At 40.8% G+C, this 21,250-nt stretch overlaps 1 protein-coding gene across 3 annotated transcripts in view; it reads left to right on the forward strand.

The window, feature by feature from the left end:
* The window catches only part of PAK2 (p21 (RAC1) activated kinase 2), a 90,085-nt gene extending 69,143 nt beyond the window's left edge, over positions 1-20,942 (forward strand). For all 3 annotated transcript variants that reach the window (XM_003806416.5, XM_055110794.2, XM_063602648.1), the window contains exons 9-15: positions 934-982; positions 1,454-1,566; positions 3,161-3,278; positions 6,776-6,875; positions 9,092-9,288; positions 15,898-16,035; positions 16,774-20,942. In XM_003806416.5, the coding sequence (XP_003806464.1) occupies positions 934-982; positions 1,454-1,566; positions 3,161-3,278; positions 6,776-6,875; positions 9,092-9,288; positions 15,898-16,035; positions 16,774-16,860 (802 nt within the window). In that variant the 3' untranslated portion in view covers positions 16,861-20,942. The remainder of the gene's footprint in view (positions 1-933; positions 983-1,453; positions 1,567-3,160; positions 3,279-6,775; positions 6,876-9,091; positions 9,289-15,897; positions 16,036-16,773) is intronic.
* Positions 20,943-21,250: the final 308 nt, after the last annotated feature.

Here is a 21,250-nt window from a genome sequence, read left to right on the forward strand (position 1 = left end):
CCTTCCCTTCCTTCCCTTCCTTGCCTTCCTTCCCTTCCTTCCCTTCCTTCCCTTCCTTCCTTCCTTTCTTCCTTCCTTCCTTCCTCCCCTTCCTTCTCTTCCTTCCTTCCTTTTTTTTTTTTGGCGGAGTCTGTCACTCAGGCTGGAGTGCAGTGACATAATCTCAGCTCACTGCAACCTCTGCCTCCCGGGTTCAAACGATTCTTCTGCCTCAGCCTCCCAAAGTGTTGGGATTACAGGTGTGAGCCACTGCACCAGGCCTGAATTTCTTCCTAACAGCTAAATTCAATTGCAGCACTGGTTTTATGAAAGAGAATTGAAGATTATCTTATTATTTTTGAGCATGAATGAACAAGCAATACCTATCCATATGGATGACCATCACAAATCCAGTGTTGAGTAACAAAAGCAAGTTGCAGAATAATATGTGAAATGAAACTATATGACGTTTAAAAATTAGGCAAAGTATATTTTATAGGGATACATATCTGTGTCCTTTGTAGTTAAAAGTATGGAGAAATGCATGAAAATGATGAACACCAAATACAGGATAAACACCAAATACAGATCACCTTTGGGAGGAAGGAGACTGCTATCGGAAAGGGCTTATGGGAATCTTCAAATTATTTACAGTTATTTGTATCTTAATCAGGGAAGTGTATCCTTAAGTATATGTTATATATTTTTTTCTTGCTCTTTTTTCCCTACATTTTTGTAGGTCTGAAATATTTCAAACATAAGTTTTGGCCATAAGGATTGTCTTTTTCTTCCCCCACCCCCTTTCCTCATGTTTTTGCTTTTACTCCTTTTAAGCACGTTAGGTCATCCTGTTCTTTAATTCTTTTTCAATTGCTTGATGTGTGAAGTCTTTGGATGTTGCAAATGCTAGTGATTTATCAACCTTAAATCTGGTTGTGTGTTTTCTCCCTCTAGGGCTTCTGGTACAGTTTTCACTGCTACTGACGTTGCATTGGGACAGGAGGTAGTTACTTTGTTGTAATCCTGGGTGTTACCATTATTTTGTCATATAGGTGGAAACTAGATGAAGCTGGGAAGAAGCAATAGGAACCTCTTTTAAGCTGAGCCCGTTGTAAGAATCGCTCTACGTATGTTTATAGCACTTCTGTCAGTAAGGGGGGGAAGGACTTATGAGTTCAATGTCATAAATAAGCAAATACTTAAAAATTGTTTCCTCAGCTTGAAGTGAAAAGAGGATTAATTCTTAGTATTGGACTGACTGTGGGTGTATTAATCAACTTCAAGATAAATCTAAAACTAGGCTCTAAACATTACAAAGCATTGTGCACAGGCAGTGTGCAAGGCAAGGTGCCACCTGGGAGTAATAGCATGGTGTAATACGGTACACATACCGTGAGTTATCAACTGCTTGGGGTTTGTAATTTTCTAAGAGAATTCCTAAACCTGGTTTTTTTCAATCCTGTTTTCACTATAGGTTGCTATCAAACAAATTAATTTACAGAAACAGCCAAAGAAGGAACTGATCATTAACGAGATTCTGGTGATGAAAGAATTGAAAAATCCCAACATCGTTAACTTCTTGGACAGGTAAGTACGACTATTCCTTAAACACCGGGAGAAAATGTAGAAATTTTAAGTCTCATGGTTTGGGGGGTGGGGCTGGCCACTTTGGAATAAACTGTCAGTGCCGAGAAATAAGATGGAAGAAAGAAGAGGAGAGGTAAAAATAGCACAGTGCAGTGTTAGAAGGTCCTTCTCTGCAAGGACATCACTTGGCAGGTGAGAGAAGGCAGTTAATTGAAGGCCATAGCTGGTAGTGTTTATACTCATCGCAAACGACCTGAAGCGAACACATGAATGGTTGGCTGTGATTCGTGTCTTGACTGACAGAGGGGACTGGTTACGTGGTTTTTAAACTTGTGGATCAATTTTTATTTCAAATGCTATCTTTCATGGACAAATTTGTATGTCTATCAAAACCTCATTTAGTTGAGGAATTAATGTTAAATAACAGACCAAAAAGCAGAATAGAAAATGATGCATATTGGCTGGGTGCAGTGGCTCACACCTGTAGTCCCAGCTACTCAGGAGGCTGAGGCAGGAGAATCGCTTGAACCCAGGAGGTGGAGGTTGCAGTGAGCCGAGATCGCACCACTGCAGTCCAGCCTGGGCAATGGAATGAGACTCCATCTCAAAAAAATAAAAGAAAAGAAAATGATGTATATTACTACAGCTGCATGAGAGAAGATTCGTTGAAAATGGTAACAGTGGTTTTATTGAAGATAGAGGTGATTATAGGTGATTTTCTTCCATATTTAAATTTGTTTAGAATGAGGAAAAAATAATGTTTCGAGACTTTAGCCCTAGTTATGGAGAACATGTTCATAGAAATAAACTTTTCAGGCTAGGCACGGTAGCTCACGCCTGTAATCCCAGCACTTTGGGAGGCCGAGGCGGGTGGATCACCAGGTCATGAGATCGAGACCATCCTGGCCAACGTGGTGAAACCCCGTCTCTACTAAAAATACAAAAATTAGCTGGGCGTGGTGCCGCACACCTGTAGTCCCAGCTACTCGGGAGGCTGAGGCAGGAGAATTGCTTGAACCCAAGAGGTGGAGGCTGCAGTGAGCCGAGATTGCGCCACTGCACTCCAGCCTGGCAACAGAGCAAGACTCTGTCTCAAAAAAAAATAAAAAAGAAACCTTTCAGGTACAGTTCCCTGCTTTTTAAAATAACATTTCAAGTCAGCATAGTGTGGTGGTTAAGATAAGCCAGGGGCTTTGGAATCATTGATCCTTGGCTTCATATTCTGGTTCTGTCACTTCCTATTAATAGCTGTGTGCCCTTGGATGAGTTACTTCACCTCTCCAAGCCTTTGTCTGTTTATCTCTAAAACAGGACTAGTAATTTCTATATTATAGGGTTATTTTAATAAGAATGAGCTATGTGCATACTCAAACTACAGTTGTGGGCAAACTGTAACTTTAAAATGATTCAGGATCATAACTTCAGTTATTTTTCTGTGCTGTTACGTAGCAGCTTTCCAGTTTTCTTCCTAACTCTCAAGCTACCAGTTCTAGTTTTATTGTTAGGGTGTTTAATATTTGAATTCTTCAACATAGAATACCATGTGTTTAGGAAAAATAAAAGTGTGACTGTATTTGGTATGTTGTATTTTTAGTTACCTGGTAGGAGATGAATTGTTTGTGGTCATGGAATACCTTGCTGGGGGGTCACTCACTGATGTGGTAACAGAAACCTGCATGGATGAAGCACAGATTGCTGCTGTATGCAGAGAGGTAGGTTTGCCTCCTTCTTGATATGTTATGGTGATATGTGGTTAGCAAGAAGTGAACAAAAGGAAATTTTTCTGCACAGGTAATTGTTATTGTGGGAGGTGCTTTCTCTGTACACATTCTCCGCAAATTACTCCATCTCCATACCATTTCATTCTACACAGGAGTTTCAGCCCTTTCCTTCAGGTATAAGATAATTTGGGAATGAATTGTGGACCTTTGAAGATCCAGATTCACAAGGAAATTCTGGTAGAGTGATGATGATCATTTACCATCCAAACAGGACACTTTTGAGAGTAAAAGGGTATATATCATTAGAAATACACCACTTAGGCTGGGCGCGGTGGCTCACGCCTGTAATCCCAGCACTTTGGGAGGCCGAGGCGGGTGGATCACAAGGTCAGGAGATCGAGACCATCCTGGCTAACATGGTGAAACCCTGTCTCTACTAAAAATACAAAAAAATTAGCCGGGCGTGTTGGCAGGTACCTGTAGTCCCAGCTACTCGGGAGGCTGAGGCAGGAGAATGGCGTGAACCTGGGAGGTGGAGCTTGCAGTGAGCCGAGATCACACCACTGCACTCCAGCCTGGGCAACAGAGCGAGAGTCCGTCTCAAAAAAAAAGAAAAAGAAATATACCACTTAGCTGGAAGTGGTGGCTCATGCCTGTAATCCTAGTACTTTGGGAGGCCAAGGCAGGCAGATTCCCTGAGGTCAGGAGTTTGAGACCAGTCTGGGAAACATGGCAAAACCCCATCTCTACTAAAAATACAAAAATTAGTCAGGCATGGTGGTGCGTGCCTGTAATCCCAGCTACTCGCGAGGCTGAGGCAGGAGAATCGCTTGAGCTGGGGAGGCAGACATTGCAGTGAGCCAAAATTGTGCCACCGCACTCCATTCTGGGCGACAGAGCAAGATTGTCTCAAAAAAAAAAAAAAAAAAAAAAAGAGGCTGGGTACAGTGTCTCTCGCCTGTAATCTCAGCACTTTGGGAGGCCGAGGTGGGCAGATCATGAGGTCAAGAGATTGAGACCATCCTGACCAACATGGTGAAACCCCGTCTCTACTAAAAATACAAAAATTAGCTGGGTGTGGTGGCACACACCTGTAGTCTCAGCTACTCGGGAGGCTGAGACGGGAGATTTGCTTGAACCCAAGAGGCGGAGGTTGCAGTGAGCCGAGATCGTGCCACTGCATTCCAGCCTGGCGACAGAGCAAGGCTCCGTCTCAAAAAGAGAAAGAAAGAAAGAAAGACGCCACTCAACAGTGGAAACTAGAACTATCTCAGGTCAAGCAGGACACTTATTTGCCTTCAGTATCAATAAGTCTGTGCCTGGCTTCATTGAGTTCACTAATGGTGAAGAAACTGGTTATTTCTTTATATTCATTAAGGAATTTCTAGACATATTATTAGCTTAAACCAGTAGAATTCTGCCAAATTGCCAATTTAAGCCAAAAATAAGCCTTCTTTTTTCCACCTATATCTGAGCTTTTTCTACAGATAAGATTTGGGCTAATGGTTTGCTTATTGTCATTGAAACTTCTAATATCATAGGAATCACTGTCACAAAGGGCAAAAATTTAAGTTTATAAGACTATATTGTGTTTTCTATGATTTGGCTTTCAGCAGTTCTTCAGTGACATGTGAATTACAAACTTTGTTCATGTAAGGATGATACATATATATTTCCCTTTTCCATCTGTCATTAAGGTGTTAAAAATATTAAAATTTTAATTCTGAGTTGTGTTCTACCTGAGGAATAGTACCTCTTTGGTAGAAGGGAGGAAATAAGAACTCTTGAATAGAATATTAATAGAATATGGTAGTCCTTAACAATGCAAGCTTGGTCACTGAAAAGCTGATAAAAACAAGAATTTACCTATTTATACTTAATTTTGTTTTTTCTAATACATTTCTTTGTAATTGATATAAAAATTAATTTTGGAAGTTCCTCTAATTTGGGTTTTCTTTTGTGTGCCAGAACTTTTAAACTGTGACGAGTTTGTTTCTATTTACTTGTACAAGTATTTTCTGGAGCTTTGAATCTGATTATTGCCTGGTAAATGTATTGTGGTAACACCCAATGTATCTGTTTTTCCTTGAATGAATAGCAGGAGATTTTGGATGAGATTTTTAGTTGTGCAGAATTTGTTTTCCTCTGATGGGAGTAAGAAATAAAAGCACAGCTAACTTATACCCGTAGTTCAAAAACACAGGAGTGAGCAGATTTTTACAACGTCATCTCGTTCTCGTTTGTAAGGAAAGGAGGACTTTACCCCCACTTTGTGACTCAGTGCTCTCTGAAATATGGCATAAGAGGAAAGTTATTCTTGCATCATTCACGTCCAAGTTGTAGATACAGCTTCATATAAATAAAATCGGGCATTGAAGAACATCTTCTCTCTGATGAACAGCTAAGTGGAACCAGCCCACCCAGACTCTTACCCGCTTCTCAGTGGCTCACATTGATTAGCCTTCTGAGTATCTCATGTTCAAATGGGAATGATCAAGTTTTTTCATTACTGTTGAAAAGATTTCTGAGGAGCCTGTGCATGTTTACCAAGCGTTGTATACCTTTAGGCATTTAAACCTGAAAGAGGCAATTTTTTTTCTTTTTTTCTTTTGACAGTGAGTCTTGCTCTGTCGCCCAGGCTGGAGTGCAGTGGCACAATCTCAGCTTACTGCAACCTCTGCCTCCTGGATTCAAGGGATTCTCCTGCCTCAGCCACCCGAGTAGCTGGGATTACAGGCCTGAGGCACCACACCTGGCTAATTTTTCTTTCTTTCTGTCCGTCTTTTTTTTTTTTTTTTTTGAGATGGAGTCTTGCTCTGTCACCCAGGCTGGAGTGCAGTGGTGCAATCTTGGCTCAGTGCAAGTTCCGCCTCCCAGGTTCAAGCGATTCTGCTATCTCAGCCTCCTGAGTAGCTGGGGTTACAGGTGCACACCACCACACCCAGCTGTTTTCTTTGTATTTTTAGCAGACACAGGGTTTCACCATGTTGGCCAGGCTGGTCTCGAACTGCTGACCTCAGGTGATCCACCCGCCTCAGTCTCCCAAAGTGCTGGGATTACAGAAGTGAGCCACCATGCCTGGCCTCCCCTGGCTAATTTTTGTATTTTTTAGTAGAGATGGGGTTTTGCCATGTTGGCCAGGCTGGTCTTGAATTCCTGCCCTCAAGTGATCTGCCTGTCTCACCCGGCCAAGAGGCAAGACATTATACAGACCCAGCTAAACAATGTCTCTGAGTAAGATCAGAGGGTAGGAGCGGATCTACTGACTTTTTTAAAAATTTTATTTTCTTATATAAAACTTTAAGGAGGAGATCTAATTACTTTTCATAACTTTGTATATAAGAGAGGATGTTTTTTCTTTATAAATAAAAGTATTGGAGGGTCTTCTGCTGGGCACTGGAAGCAATGCTCAGGCCATAGCTACTGCATGTGCCTCCCTGTGTCTTTTCAGGGACTATTTCATTAATAGGTGTTTTTCTTCTGTTCAGTGTTTACAGGCATTGGAGTTTTTACATGCTAATCAAGTGATCCACAGAGACATCAAAAGTGACAATGTACTTTTGGGAATGGAAGGATCGGTTAAGCTCAGTGAGTAACAAATGGACAATTCACAATCATTTATTATAATTTTCTGCCTTTTGTTTAATTAAAAACTTTTCTTGACCAATGCAAGGATTAATAATGATTTAATATAGGAAGAGGTGAGACCTTTGAAAATTGAGTGATCCTCTGAGGGTTTTAACTAATCAGTGCCAGAGAAAGGACTCGCTGGATAAGACATTACCTAATAATTACCACTAGATAAGACATTATTAGGTAATGTCTTGTCTTGTCTTTTTGAGATGGAGGTTTGCTCTTGTTGCCCAGGCTGGAGTGCAACCTCCGCCTCCTGGGTTCAAGCCATTCTCCTGCCTCAGCCTCCTGAGTAGCTGGGATTACAGGTGTGCACCACCACACCCAGCTAATTTTTGTGTTTTTAGTAAAGACGGGGTTTCTCCACATTGGTCAGGCTGGTCTCGAGCTACTGAACTCAGGTATCTTCCCGCCTCAGCCTCCCAAAGTGCTGGGATTACAGGCGTGAGCCACCGCGCCTGGCCATGATTGCTTATTTTTAAGTAATCTTAATGGGGAAGCTCTCATACATTTTTGGTGAATACACATGAAAATGAATTAAACTTTTGGATGACATTTTTTTTTCTGGCTCTGCCATTTACTAAGTGAATAACCTTGGATAAGTTGTCTTTATGCCTCAGTATTCCTATTTGTAAAATGGGAATAATTGTAATAATAAATGTACCTTTCTCATAGGGTTACCATGCGGATTAAATATTTTAATTTTTATAAGGTACTTAAACAGTATCTGGATTGTTTTAAGTACTCATTTTAGCTATAAATATTGTTTGACCTAACTGTTACTCTTTTAGAATTCTCTCCTGTAGAATTTCTGAACTTAACATACCGCAGTAAGTACAAGGATGTTCTCTGCAATATTGTAAAGAAAAACCAAAACTATCTTAAGTGTTGAGCAGTAAGGGAATAATTAAATGGATTATTATATTTTTATATTCTGTATAGTTTTTAAGATGAGGGAGGCCGGGTGCAGTGGCTCACGCCTGTAATCCCAGCACTTTGGGAGGTCGAGGCAGGTGGATTGCTTGAGCCCAGGAGTTTGAGACCAGACTGAGCAACATGGCAAGACTCCATCTCTACTAAAAATACAACAATTAGCCGGGCGTGGTGGCAGGCGCCTCTAGTCCCAGCTACTCAGGAGGCTGAGGCAGGAGGATGGCTTGAGCACAGGAGGCAGAGGTTGCCGTGAGCCGAGATTGCTCTACTGCACACAGTGTGGGCAACAGAGTGAAACCCTGTGACAAAAAATTTTAAAATAAAAAATTTTTAAAATAGGCAGATGTATTAATATGGAAAGATCTCTTAAAAAATGGTTTTACCAAAGTTTACAGAGTATCCTGATTGGTAATACAAACCAAACAGTTCATAGATATTATTCATGCATATGTACATGCATAACCAACAGTCTAAAGCTTACAGACCTAAATTTTAACAGTAGTCACATATGAAATGGAATGGGTTTAACAGTATAAGAAAGAATTCTAAATACTAATCCTGACTTTTCCACTAAATGAACATTGAGTACTACACTAGGCATCCTGCACCTCCATTACAGGTGAGATTGAGAAGATAATGCTGGTGGCGACCTTAGGCTCTCTGCTGAGATGATGGGTGTTTAGTGATTCTGGCTTCTGTTTGTTTTATTCAAAAATAGTTTACAGCTGGGTGTGATGGCGCACACTTGTAATCCCAACACTTTGGGAGGCCAAGGTGGGAAGATCCCTCCCGTGTTGCCTAGGAGTTCAAGACCAGCCTAGGCAACATAGGGGGACTCCGTCTCTACAAAAAATTTTAAAAATTAAACAAAATTAAAAGACAAAGTAGTTTCCATGACCTGACCTTTACCTGATTCACTGCATTTAGTTTTGGTGTCTACTTTTGCTTTACTTGTTCGTAGACCTCTTTCAGTTTTATTAAATTTTTTAGGATAGAATGAATTATTCAGAATAAAAGGCCTCCTGATAATTTGGACTCTGTGGCAAGTAAAAGTAAAATGTGAGAGTGTGTTACATCATGAAAATATTTTTAAACTCATTCTGGTTTACTTTATTAATAAAATCTTTAAAAACAAGAGGCCTAATAGTCAAAATGTAATTAATTACATAATCTGAAGTGAACTCTTCTGCTAAAACCATCCATGGAAGCCATTAACTCTGTTTTGTTTTGTTTTGTAGCTGACTTTGGTTTCTGTGCCCAGATCACCCCTGAGCAGAGCAAACGCAGTACCATGGTCGGAACGCCATACTGGATGGCACCAGAGGTGGTTACACGGAAAGCGTATGGCCCTAAAGTCGACATATGGTCTCTGGGTATCATGGCTATTGAGATGGTAGAAGGAGAGCCTCCATACCTCAATGAAAATCCCTTGAGGGTAAGATCAGTTAAACACCAGCCTTGTTCAATGTTTTTCTTTGAAACTCTTATTTAGAACTTGCACGTGCCTGGCACTGTCCAAGAATTTAAAGTAGAAAGTTGATAAAACCTAATCTCTGCCCCTAACTCTGCATCTAGAAATCATTTGCTCTCTGAGTTACAAATTAATGTGTTAGGTGAAGACTTTGTAGGTTTTTAGTAGTAAGCTGTATTGTTTTGTATTTTACGTAGGAAGTTTGGAGCACCTGTCTCTAAAGCTTCTCCTTCTTTTATTTTTTAAGATGTTTTGAGACAGGGTCCCACTCTCTTGCCCGTTCTAGAGTGCAGTGGTGCAATCTCAGCTCACTGCAACCGTCACCTCCCAGGTTCAAGCGATCCTCCTACTTCAGCCTCCTGAGTAGCTGGGACTATGGGTGCGTGCCACCACACCCAGCTGATTTTTGTATTTTTCATAGAGACGGGGTCTCTCCATGTTGGGTCAGGCTGGTCTCAAATTCTTGACCTCAGTTGATCCACCCACCTCGGCTTCCCAAAGTGCTGGCATTACAGGTGTGAACAACTGCACCTGGCCACTTCTCTTTCTTTTAAATTACCATATGTGGCTCAACATTATCAGTTATTAAGGAAATGTAAATCAAAACCTCAACAATCAGAGGCTGAGGCAAGAGAATTGCTTGAACCCAGGAGGTGGCAGTTGCGGTGAGCCAAGATAGCACTACTGCACTCCAGCCTGGGCAACAGGGTGAGACTCTATCTCAGAAAAAAAAACAACAAAAAAACCCCACCACAACAGGATAACACTTCACAACTACTAGAATGGCTATACTCAAAAAGACAATTAATAAATATTGGTGACCGGGTGCGGTGGCTTACACCTGTAGTCCCAGCACTTTGGGAGGCTGGGGTTGGAAGTTCAAGATCAGCCTGACCAACATGGAGAAACCCCATCTTTACTGAAAATACAAAATTAGCTGAGCATGGTGGTGGGTGCCTGTAATCCCAGCTACTTGGGAGGCTGAGGCAGGAGGATCACTTGAACCCAGGAGGCGGAGGTTGCAGTGAGCCGAGATCGTGCCATTGCACTCCAGCCTGGTCGACAAAGTGAAACTCCGTCTCCATAAATAAATAAATAAATGTTGGTGAGAAGATAAGGAAACTAGAAATCTCGTTCATTGCAAAATATAAAATGGTACATCTGCTTTGGAAAACAATTTGACAGTTCTGTGTGAAGTTAATACGGAATTACCAGATGACCTAGCAGTTCCTCTGCTGGGTACAGAGCCAAGAGAATTAAAATCATACATCCATACAGAAACCTGCATGCAGCCACAGACGTGGAAATAATTCCAACCTGGTGAACAGTGGAATATTATTTGGTCATAGAAAGGAAGTGCCAATCCGTGTTACAGCATTGAACCTTGAAAGTACTGTGCTAAGTGAAAGAAGCCGAACAAGAGATGGCAGCAGATTCTGACCGTCTGTTTCCTGAATGCTTTTCATCCAGTTGCCAAAGATTCCAGTTTATGTGGGCCGTTAAAGTACTTCTGTAGAGGTGATTAGTTTAGACCACTTTCCAGAATGACATTAAGCCCTCTAGTTTTATTCATTCATTTAGCCAGTATTGGTTTGAGTACCTGCCATGCGCTAAGCACTGTTCACAATGCTGTCTAAAAGAACCCACAAAAATTCCTGCTCTTATAGAACTTATATTCTAGTGGGAAAAGAGAAAAACAAAATAAATCAGAATAATGTGTAATATATTGAATAATGGACTCTTGAGTACTGAGACTGGCAGGAAGGAGGTTAGGGTGTTTACTTTCAAAAGGTGCTTAGAGAGCTGGGCACAGTGGCTCACGCCTGTCATCCCAGCATTTTGGGAGGCCAAGGTGGGAGGATTGCTTGAGCCTAGGAGTTCAAGGCCAGCCTAGGCAACATAGTGAGACCCCATCTCTACAAAAAATTTAAAAATTAGCCAAGCATTTTAGTGTGTGCCTGTAGTCACAGCTAATTGGGACCATCATCCTGCCCCAGTACGTGGGTCACTTGGGCCCAAGGAAGATGAGGCTGCAGTGAGCTGTTATCACATCACTGCACTCCAGCTTGGGTGACGGCTAGGCCCTGTCTCAAAAAAAATACAATAAAAATAAAATGTAAAATTAAATCAAAAGCATGCATAGGGAGGGCTTCCCTGAGGTGACATTTGGACACAGGAAGTAAGAGCGTGATACTTACCTGAGGGAAAAGCATTCTAAGCAGAAGGCACAGCAAGTGCAAAAGCTCTAAAGCAGGAGCGTTCCTGATGTATTGAGAGATGATTCTGGACCTCAGCACAGCTGGCGTACGCTGAGCAAACAGCGAGAGGTGCGGTTGATCGGCGAAGAAACCAGGCCAGACCGTAGTGCCTTATGAGAGCTCTGGAAGGATTCTGGCTTTTACTGGAGGCCAAATGGGGAAACTGTTAGAGAGATCTGGGCAGAGAAGCAAAGTGGTCTCCTTCGGTTTTAATAGGATTGCCCTGGCTGCGTTGTTGAGAGATCCGTGAGGAAGGCAAAGGCAGAGCAGAAGACCAGTCAAGAGGCTGATGTCATAATTCAGGCAAGCAGTGATGATGGCCTAGACCAGGGCAGTATCAGTGGAGGTGGGAAAAAGTGGTGTGAGTCTGGATGTATTTTGAAAGAAGAGTCTACATGAGAGAGAAAAGACTAACGGGATCTGTTCCCAAGTAACTCAACTGCATTCCTGTACAAAGCTGAAGAGTCTTACAGGACTGCGTCTACAGCCAGGAGTACGCTCAGGCTTCAGAAGAGGCTCGCCTCCAGTGGCCTTCACTGTGGCAAAAAGGTCTACTTGAACCCCAGTGAGATCGGTAAAATCACCAGCGCCAAGCTCCTATCAGCAGATCCAGAAGCTGATCAAAGATGGGCTGATCATCTGCAAGCCTGTGACTATCCATTCCCAGGCTGGATCCCTGCAAAAAAAAAAAACAAAAAAAACCACCTTGGGCCGGGCACGGTGGCTGATGCTTGTAATCTCAGCACTTTGGGAGGCCGAGGTGGGCAGATCACTTGAGGTCAGGAGTTCATGACCAGCCTAACATGATGAAACCTCGTCTCTACTAAAAATACAAAAATGAGCCAGGCATGGTGGCGTGCACCTGTATTTCCAGCTACTCGGGAGGCTGAGGTGGGAGAATTGCTTGAAACTGGGTGACAGAGAGAGATTCTGTCTCAAAAGAAAAAAAAAAAAACCACCTTGGCCCACAGGCATATGGGCGTAACTGCTAATGCACACATTACCAAAAAGGCAGCCTGGATGAGGAAGATGAGAATTCCACCCCAGCTGCTCAGAAGACACTATGGATCTACCGAGATTGACCTTCCCATGTATCAGAGCCTGTACATGAAGTGAAGGGGGACGTGTTCAGAAACAAGCAGGTTCTTCGGAACTCATTCCAAGCTGAAGATAGACAAGGCCTCAAGAAGCTTCTCATTGACCAGGCCAGGGCACGTGGCTCTAAGACCAGGAAAGCACTGTAGTTCCATGGAGAGTGCCTCTGGGCCAAGAGAAAATCATTAAGACTGTCCCAGGAGGAAGAAACTAAGAAATAAAGGTCTCCCTCTCTCATCTGTACATAGTGGATCTTGGTGATTACATAGATCCAGTCATTCAAATAAAACAAGATTTTATCTGCCTGATGGGGGGAAAAGCATATTGGTAGGAATACAGAAATAGCCAGGACCCAGCAATCACCCAGACATCAGTCAAAGTTTACCAGACAGGCAAAGGAGCAGGCAAATGCAGCCCATAATGAGAAAAACTTCCAGGCAACTGAAACGGACACCACACAAGTTCATTAAAACAATCTTACAACTGCATTTCAGTTGTAAGAACTTTAAATGCATATTGCTTAGTGAAAGAATCCAGTCTAAAAAGGCTACATATTATTTCAACTATAGAGAGTAAAAATGATTAGTGGTTATGGGGTTTGGCAGGGGATGGGGGGGTAGAGAGGATGAGTAGATGAAGCACAGGGAATTTTTTTGGGCAGTGAAATTACTTTGTATGATATTATAATGGCGGACACTGGAGAGCATTCATTTGTCAAAACCCATGGAACAACTAGGCACGGTGGTGCACACCTGTAGTCCCTGCTACTTGAAAGGCTGAAGCAGGAGGATCTCTTGAGCCCAGGAGTTCAAGGCCAGCCTGGGCAACATATCGAGAATGCATTAGAAAAAAAAAAAAAAAAACCATAGGACTGTGTAATGTAATACAGAGTGAACCCTAATGTAAACTGAGGGCTTTAATTTAATAGAAGTGTATCAATATTGGTTCATTTGTAACAAGTGTCCCATAGTATAATAATGTAGATAATAATAAAACTCCACATTGGGGAGGTTGCGTGTGGGAACTCTGTACTATCTGTTCAATTTTCTGTAAACCTAAAACTTCTAAAAAATTAGTCAGTTAAAAATAATAATTTAGGACCAGACGCAGCGGCTCATGCCTGTAATACCAGCACTTTGGGAGGCCAAGGTGGGCAGATCGCTTGAGGTTAGGAGTTTGAGACCAGCCTGGCCAATGTGGTGAAACCCCATCTCTACTAAAAATACAAAAATTAGTCAGGCGTAATGGTGCATGCCTGTACTCCCAGCTACTCGGGAGGCTGAGCTGCAAGAATTGCTGGAACCCGGGAGGCAGAGGTTGCCATGTGTTGAGATCATGCCACTGCATTCCAGCCTGGGCAACAGAGTGAGACTGTGTCTGAAAAGAAAAATAAATAGGCCAGATGCAGTGGCTCACACCTGTAATCCCAGCACTTTGGGAGGCCAAGGCGGGCAGATCACAAAGTTGGGAGTTTAAGACCAGCCTGGCCAACATAGTGAAACCCCGTCTTTACTGAAAATACAAAAAATTAGCCGGGCATTTTGGCGGGCGCCTATAATCCCAGCTACTCGGAAGGCTGAGGCAGGAGAATCGCTTGAACTCAGGAGGTGAAGGTTGCATCGAGCTGAGATCGTGCCATTGCATTCCAGCCTGGGCCACAGAGCCAGACTCCGTCTCAAAAATAAATAATAAATAAATAAATAAATAAAATTCAATTTATAGAAACGTAAAGGAAATAATTAGAACTATGTAAGGATTTTCTAAAGGGAGTTGATTAAATTAGGAAACATTCATATAAGGCAATATTTACTTAAGCCATTACAGTAATTTTATAGATCTAGGTAGTTATTAGTAATGATGACCTGGGATAATTTGTTTTTTGGTTTTTATTTTTGAGACAGAGTCTTGCTGTCTTGTCCAGGCTGGAGTTACAGTGGTGCCATCTTGGCTCACTGAAACCTCCACCTCCCATGTTCAAGCAGTTCTCCTGCCTCAGCCTCCCGAGTAGCTGGAACTACAGGCATGTGCCACCACACCCAGCTAATTGTTTTTTTTTGTATTTTTAGTAGCGATGGGGTTTTGCCATGTTGCCCAGCCTGGTCTCGAGCTCCTGAGCCCAGACAATCCACTTGTCTCAGCATCCCAGAGTGCTAGGATTACAGGCATCAGCCACCATGCCCAGCCTAATTTGTTTTTGTTTGTTTGTTTGTTTTTGGGACGGAGTCTCGCTCTGTCGCCCAGACTGGAGTGCAGTGGCACAATCTCGGCTCACTGCAAGCTCTGCCTCCCGGGTTCACGTCATTGTCCTGCCTCAGCCTCCCGAGTAGCTGGGACTACAGGCGCCCGCCACCACGCCCGGCTAATTTTTTGTATTTTTTAGTAGAGACGGGGTTTCACCATGTTAGTCAGGATGGTCTCAATCTCCTGACCTCGTGACCCGCCTGCCTTAGCCTCCCAAAGTGCTGGGATTACAGGCGTGAGCCACCGTGCCCGGCCTTGTTTTTTGTTTTTTGTTTTTTGTTTTTTAAGTTTTAACAAATCTCATTTTTTTTAATGATATGTATGACTTGAAAAAAATTTGAGAAAACTAAACAGGATGGTCAATGGTGAGGTTGTGGTTATTTTTAATCATTAACATTGTTTTATTTTTTAAAGCAATATGGGCTGGGCACAGTGGCTCACACCTGCAATCCAGCACTTTGGGAGGCCGAGGCAGGTGGATCACTTGAGGTCAGGAGTTCAAGACCAGCCTGACCAATATGATGAAACCCCATCTCTACTAAAAATACAAAGATTAGCCGGTCATGGTGGTATGCATCTGTAATCCCAGCTACTCGGGAGGCTGAGGCAGGAAAATCACTTGAACCCAGGAGGCAGAGGTTGCAGTGAGCTAAGATTGCACCACTGCACTCCAGCCTGGGTGACAGAGCAAGATTCCGTCTCAACAACAACAAAAAAAAAACAAAAGCAGTATGTATTGCATTTATAACCAAAGAAAAACCAAAGGTGAATCTGATTTCGGAAAAGTAACTTAAGGAAATGTAACATCTAAAAATAAGAGGAAAGTATCAAATCTAAATTTAAATGGGATAATGATAACCCCAGTTTAGTATTTATGGTGATTTTCTTTAAAGAAGGAAGAAGCCCTTAGACTTTATGGAGTGCTCTGTGACTGTGTTGAGCTATCTTAAGTGGATCAAAGATGTTCTTCTGTTTTTAGGCCTTGTACCTAATAGCAACTAATGGAACCCCAGAACTTCAGAATCCAGAGAAACTTTCCCCAATATTTCGGGATTTCTTAAATCGATGTTTGGAAATGGATGTGGAAAAAAGGGGTTCAGCCAAAGAATTATTACAGGTAAATTTAAAAATGATTTCATTTGGGGGAATAGTTGACTTTTTTGGTAACCGACAGAAAGTTTTCCTAGGGCTAATAAGTAGATTTCACTACTCATTGATCACCAGCGGTATGGCAGCTGCTGCAGTTTCGGGTTTCATCCTATCATTCTGAGCAAACTACCGCAAGGACAGAAAACCAAACACTGCATGTTCCCACTCATAGGTGGGAATTGAACAATGAGAACACTTGGACACAGGAAGGGGAACATCACACACCGGGGCCTGTTGTGGGGTGGGGGGAGTGGGGAGGGATAGCATTAGGAGATATACCTAATGTAAACGATGAGTTAACAGGTGCAGCACACCAACATGGCACATGTGTACGTATGTAACAAACCTGCACGTTGTGCGCATGTACCCTAGAACTTAAAGTATTAAAAAAAAAAAGTGAGGGTTTCATCTGCTGTGAATAAAATTCTGACAAAACCGTAATGTGCAGTTTGTGCATCGTTATCAATCCTCAGACCTGTTTATTGCTGTTGTGTGTATATTTGTCAAACTAAAATGATTCTGCTTTCATTCAACTCTGAAAGTGATGCGTTGATTATGTTAGTCTTATGAAGGTATTATTAATATGTGTTTAGTTTATTAAATTATGATCGACAAGTAGTCTTTGGGGCTTAATTGAACAAAATTATTTTGTTTCTAACCTGATGAATGGCACTTATACATTTATTTTTCCCCTTCTTTCTGGCAGCATCCTTTCCTGAAACTGGCCAAACCGTTATCTAGCTTGACACCACTGATCATGGCAGCTAAAGAAGCAATGAAGAGTAACCGTTAACATCACTGCTGTGGCCTCATACTCTTTTTTCCATTTTCTACAAGAAGCCTTTTAGTATATGAAAATTATTACTCTTTTTGGGGTTTAAAGAAATGGTCTGCATAACCTGAATGAAAGAAGCAAATGACTATTCTCTGAAGACAACCAAGAGAAAATTGCAAAAAGAAAAGTATGACTTTTATATGAACCCCTTCTTTAGGGTCCAAAAGGAATTGTGGACTGAATCACTAGCCTTAGGTCTTTCAGCAAACAGCCTGTCAGGGCCATTTATCATGTGTGAGATTTGCATTTTACTTTGCTGACTTTGTTGTAATAGATCCCATTCATTGTCCCCTTTGGGGTATTTCCAATACTTGAATGGCAGATTGGAGTTTTTCAGAGTATGTGTTTCATCTGCTAGTCTTTCTCTCCTTCATAGCTTTCCTTTTCCTGGACTCGCTCCTTTTGAGTTGCTTTTGCGTTTCTCATGCCTAGGCAAGTGTAATAGAAATTATGTAGCTCCTTATGTTGGCAAAGGAGCTCTATATAGTTTCACTTTGTATAAAAGTTAGGACCAGCTGTTGTTACATGTAATATTTTAGTTCAGAACTTGACCTGAAGGAAGGGAAGAAAAGTATGTGATTTTTACCTTTTTTAACAAATGTGAAAAAGTCAGTTTTAGAAATTTCGTGGTAGTAAGTTTGGCATTTGTTACATGTATAGAGAGAAAACTAATAATCTCTATTTATAACTAAATCATTGAGATAGAAAAAGATTCCCATTGACCGTAGACTTCTTCCCATTTTGTCTTCCCTTCTGCCTGTTTCCCCTTCAGGTTTGGCTCTAGGAACCAAAGTGATTTGTTGTTCCAACCTGGGCTTTATGACTTTGGTTAGTGCCACTACCTTCCTCTTCCCTCCTTTCCCCCTTCAATTTGGAAATAAATTTCTGTATATGTTGCAATTTTAGGTTTAGGTTTGTTCTTTTTCTTTTTCATTAATCCTCTCTCACCTCACAGATACCCCCTCCCATGGCAAATAATATAATAACCAGTAAATTTTTGGGAATTTAAAAATTAGCTTTTTTCCACTTAAAGGAGAAAAATATTTGGGACTAGCAGCAGAGGCAGTGAGAGATGTGAACCTTGGTGAGCTCTGATATAGTGAGAAGAGATTATACTCATGAAAGAGAATGTTAGTGTTACAGAGAAGCAGCTGATAGCAAATCAACCGTAGAGACTTGGCGGCGGCAGCATTGCCCCAGGTCGTCAGCAGTGTGGTATTATCTATGAGAACTTGAGCGACAGAGTATTTCTTGATGAATTTGTAGATCATTTGAGATGTTGAGTTACTTTAGTTTTGCTTTGTTTTGTTTTTCAAATAGGTAGAGACTATTGTAAAAAACGAGAAAGGAAAATGAAATGTGCGTGTTGATAGCAATAATTTGTTTCTTTTAAAGATTCTAAAAGGTCTGAGACCTGTAGCATTAATTATTTGAGTGCCCTCCCTTCTCCCCTCCCCTCCCTTTTCTCTTCTCTTTTTTCCTCTCCTCTCCTTCTCCTTTATTCATTGTTTTGCTTTTGGAGTAGGTGTTGTTCAAGTATCTGTGGTTTGGTTCTGGCATTTTGTTCCCACCATCCCCTTCCCCCATTAACTTCCCCCCTGCTTGCCATCCTGCAGTAGTATAAATCATGAATAAAAAATAATTTTGCTGTTGTAGTATACATTGGAGAAACTGGCAGGTTTTATTTCCATTATTTTATTTCCACTATATCTATGATAAGATGCAATTATAAGGAGAGAAGTGACTGTTTTTTATTGATAAGGCAAGGTTTTCAGAAAAATGAGTAAAATAATTAATGAAACATATTTAGAGCACTTAATGGTCTCTGTTTTCAATTCTTGATTTCATTTTTCTCTGGAATATATTGGCCTTCTACAGCTATTAGTGAATTATAGAAACTGGTTTATTTCTGGCAGAAAGCTGCAGTGCCACCTGAGTTCCAAATCTTACCATTCTTTGTAAACAGTTGGATGGATTATGATAAAGAAGATGCTACCAATGAAATAGAAAACCAACGAGATGAGAAGACTGTGATCCTCATGCACTCAGAGGCACTTCCCTCCTAAGTCAAAGACCATCCTCACTGACTGTGTGCCAAGGCCTCGTTTCAGGCTTGTGACTCAACAAAGGGCTTTTCCATTGATAGAAGCAGTTTGGGATTTGTAGTTGCGACTTCTTCGATAGTTACCTGCACGTCCATTGCTGGCAACTGACTTGTCATTAAAACCTGGCTCTTTGGTTAAGGGAGCTACGCTGTGGTTTATTCTTAAGTTACGTGGATAAACTAACCTCTAACAGAAATATACTTTGGTTAATTTTGAAATATGTCATTTTTAAACAATCTTAAAAGTAATACAGAATTGTGATTTATTAATTTTAAAACATTCAGAACTTGTTGAAAGAAAAATTATATCTGAATCAAGATTCATGTTTTTTATTTTTATTTTTTTTGATACAGAGTCTCACTCTGTCACTCAGGCTGGAGTGCAGTGGCGTGATCTCAGCTCACTGCAACCTCCGCTTCCTGGGTTCAAGCAATTCTCATGCCTCAGCCTCCTGAGTAGCTGAGACCACAGGCGCCTGCCACCACACCCAGCTAATTTTTTGTATTTTTAGTAGAGACAGAGTCTCACCACATTGCCCAGGCTGGTCTCCAACTCCTGAGCTCAGGCAATCTGCCCACCTTGGCCTCCCAAAGTGCTACAATTACAGGCATGAGCCACTGCACCTGGCCTCATGTTTTTTAAATAACTGCCTTTTATATTTACCCTTTTTGTCATCACTTTAGAATGAAAATTCCCATTTAAATCTGAAAGTTACCTTAATAGTCCTCTTGTGTTATTAGGACAGTATTACTATAGTACTTATTTATTTTATTTTAGATTTAAAGTTATCTTCTCTTTTTCTTTTTTCTTCTTCTGCTTTTAGGGACAATTAAAACTGGGAAACTATGAAACATGGAACATTTTATCCTACCTGAAATAGTAAATGAGTAATTGTGAAGCGTAAGACACTGAGGCTAATACAACTCTGTCTTCATGTGTTGACTGCCTGGCACATAGTATTCATTCCCTTCCCTTTAACATAGAAGTGTCCAGCTGCGTACAGTCTAGTAACCAGCAACTGTAAACGAACCTGTGCCTCTAACAAGCGATTCTAAACCACCTATGAGTATTTCTTTTAGGGCTCACTTAAATACATGTTTGTATATACTGTATTCTAGCCAGAATAATTTTAGATCTGATCAGGTAGTAGCTAAAATTAGAAAAAAACAAAATAGATGCTTAAAGAATTTGCATCAATTTTTGAGTCTAAATCTTTTAAAATATACTGAGATCCACATCTAGTGAAATGTCAGTGTCAAAATATTATAGATTATAGCTAAAATCCAGATTAATACTCATTTGGGGTTTTTTATAGTGGAACTTCATAGTAATACAAAAAGCAGATTGTCTTCCTGTCTCTGCTGCTCTCACAGTAGGTATTGAAACTGGTAAAATCAGTTTTTTGATAGTGTGTGTATATAAGAAAAAATAGATACACACATTCTTTTTTCTCAGTCAACACATTGATTGAACACTCTGGCAAAGATGCTGTGGTAGATGAGGTTGGAGTTCGAAAGAAGAAGCAAGCACTGGCTTGGCCTTGAAAGAACCGAAGTCTTTCCCATTCACTTCTCTAGAAAGCTGCCAAGACAGAGGCAGAAAGAAATGGAAGATAGTTCTGTCAAGCACACTTCTGTTCTCTTAGAACTTAGAAGTGTTTCTAAGAGAACAGAAGTAATAAGAGAAACAGTTACGTGTGGAATTCAACATCTTTGGTTGGAACGCATTGGCTTTTTTTTTCTTGTTTTGATAGAAATGGAATTAAGCAAAAGTAGTTTTTGTCTTTTCTGTTGTCTTCAAATTTTATGCCTTTTATTTTTAATTTAATCCCGTTCAATTATTTAATTGTTATACATTGACATTAACTGCTGTATTTTGACTTTGTTCAATAATTTTGTTCTTTCAGGGCTAGAAATAAACTTTTTTTAAAAAGTGTGCATTTTTCCCTTTCCTAAACTTTTATTCTTCCTTTTGATCAGCGTAAAAGAATATTTTAATGTCTTTTGATAGCATAAAAGAATATTTAAATGTCTTAATAGGTTTTCAAAGAACATTCTAGTATTTTTAGTGATAAATGTTTTAAACCTTTTAATGGTGTTGTGCCATCATTTTGAATTTGTTACAAAGCTCCAAAGTAGGAAGGTTTCTAGAAATGTGTGGGCAGTAAACATGAAGTTTTCCTTTTTTTTTTTTTTTTTTGAGACAAGTCTCACTCTTTCTTCCAGGCTGGAGTGCAGTGGCGC

Source organism: Pan paniscus, chromosome 2, assembly GCF_029289425.2.
Source record: "Pan paniscus chromosome 2, NHGRI_mPanPan1-v2.0_pri, whole genome shotgun sequence".
In the NCBI taxonomy this organism is placed as follows: domain Eukaryota; kingdom Metazoa; phylum Chordata; class Mammalia; order Primates; family Hominidae; genus Pan; species Pan paniscus.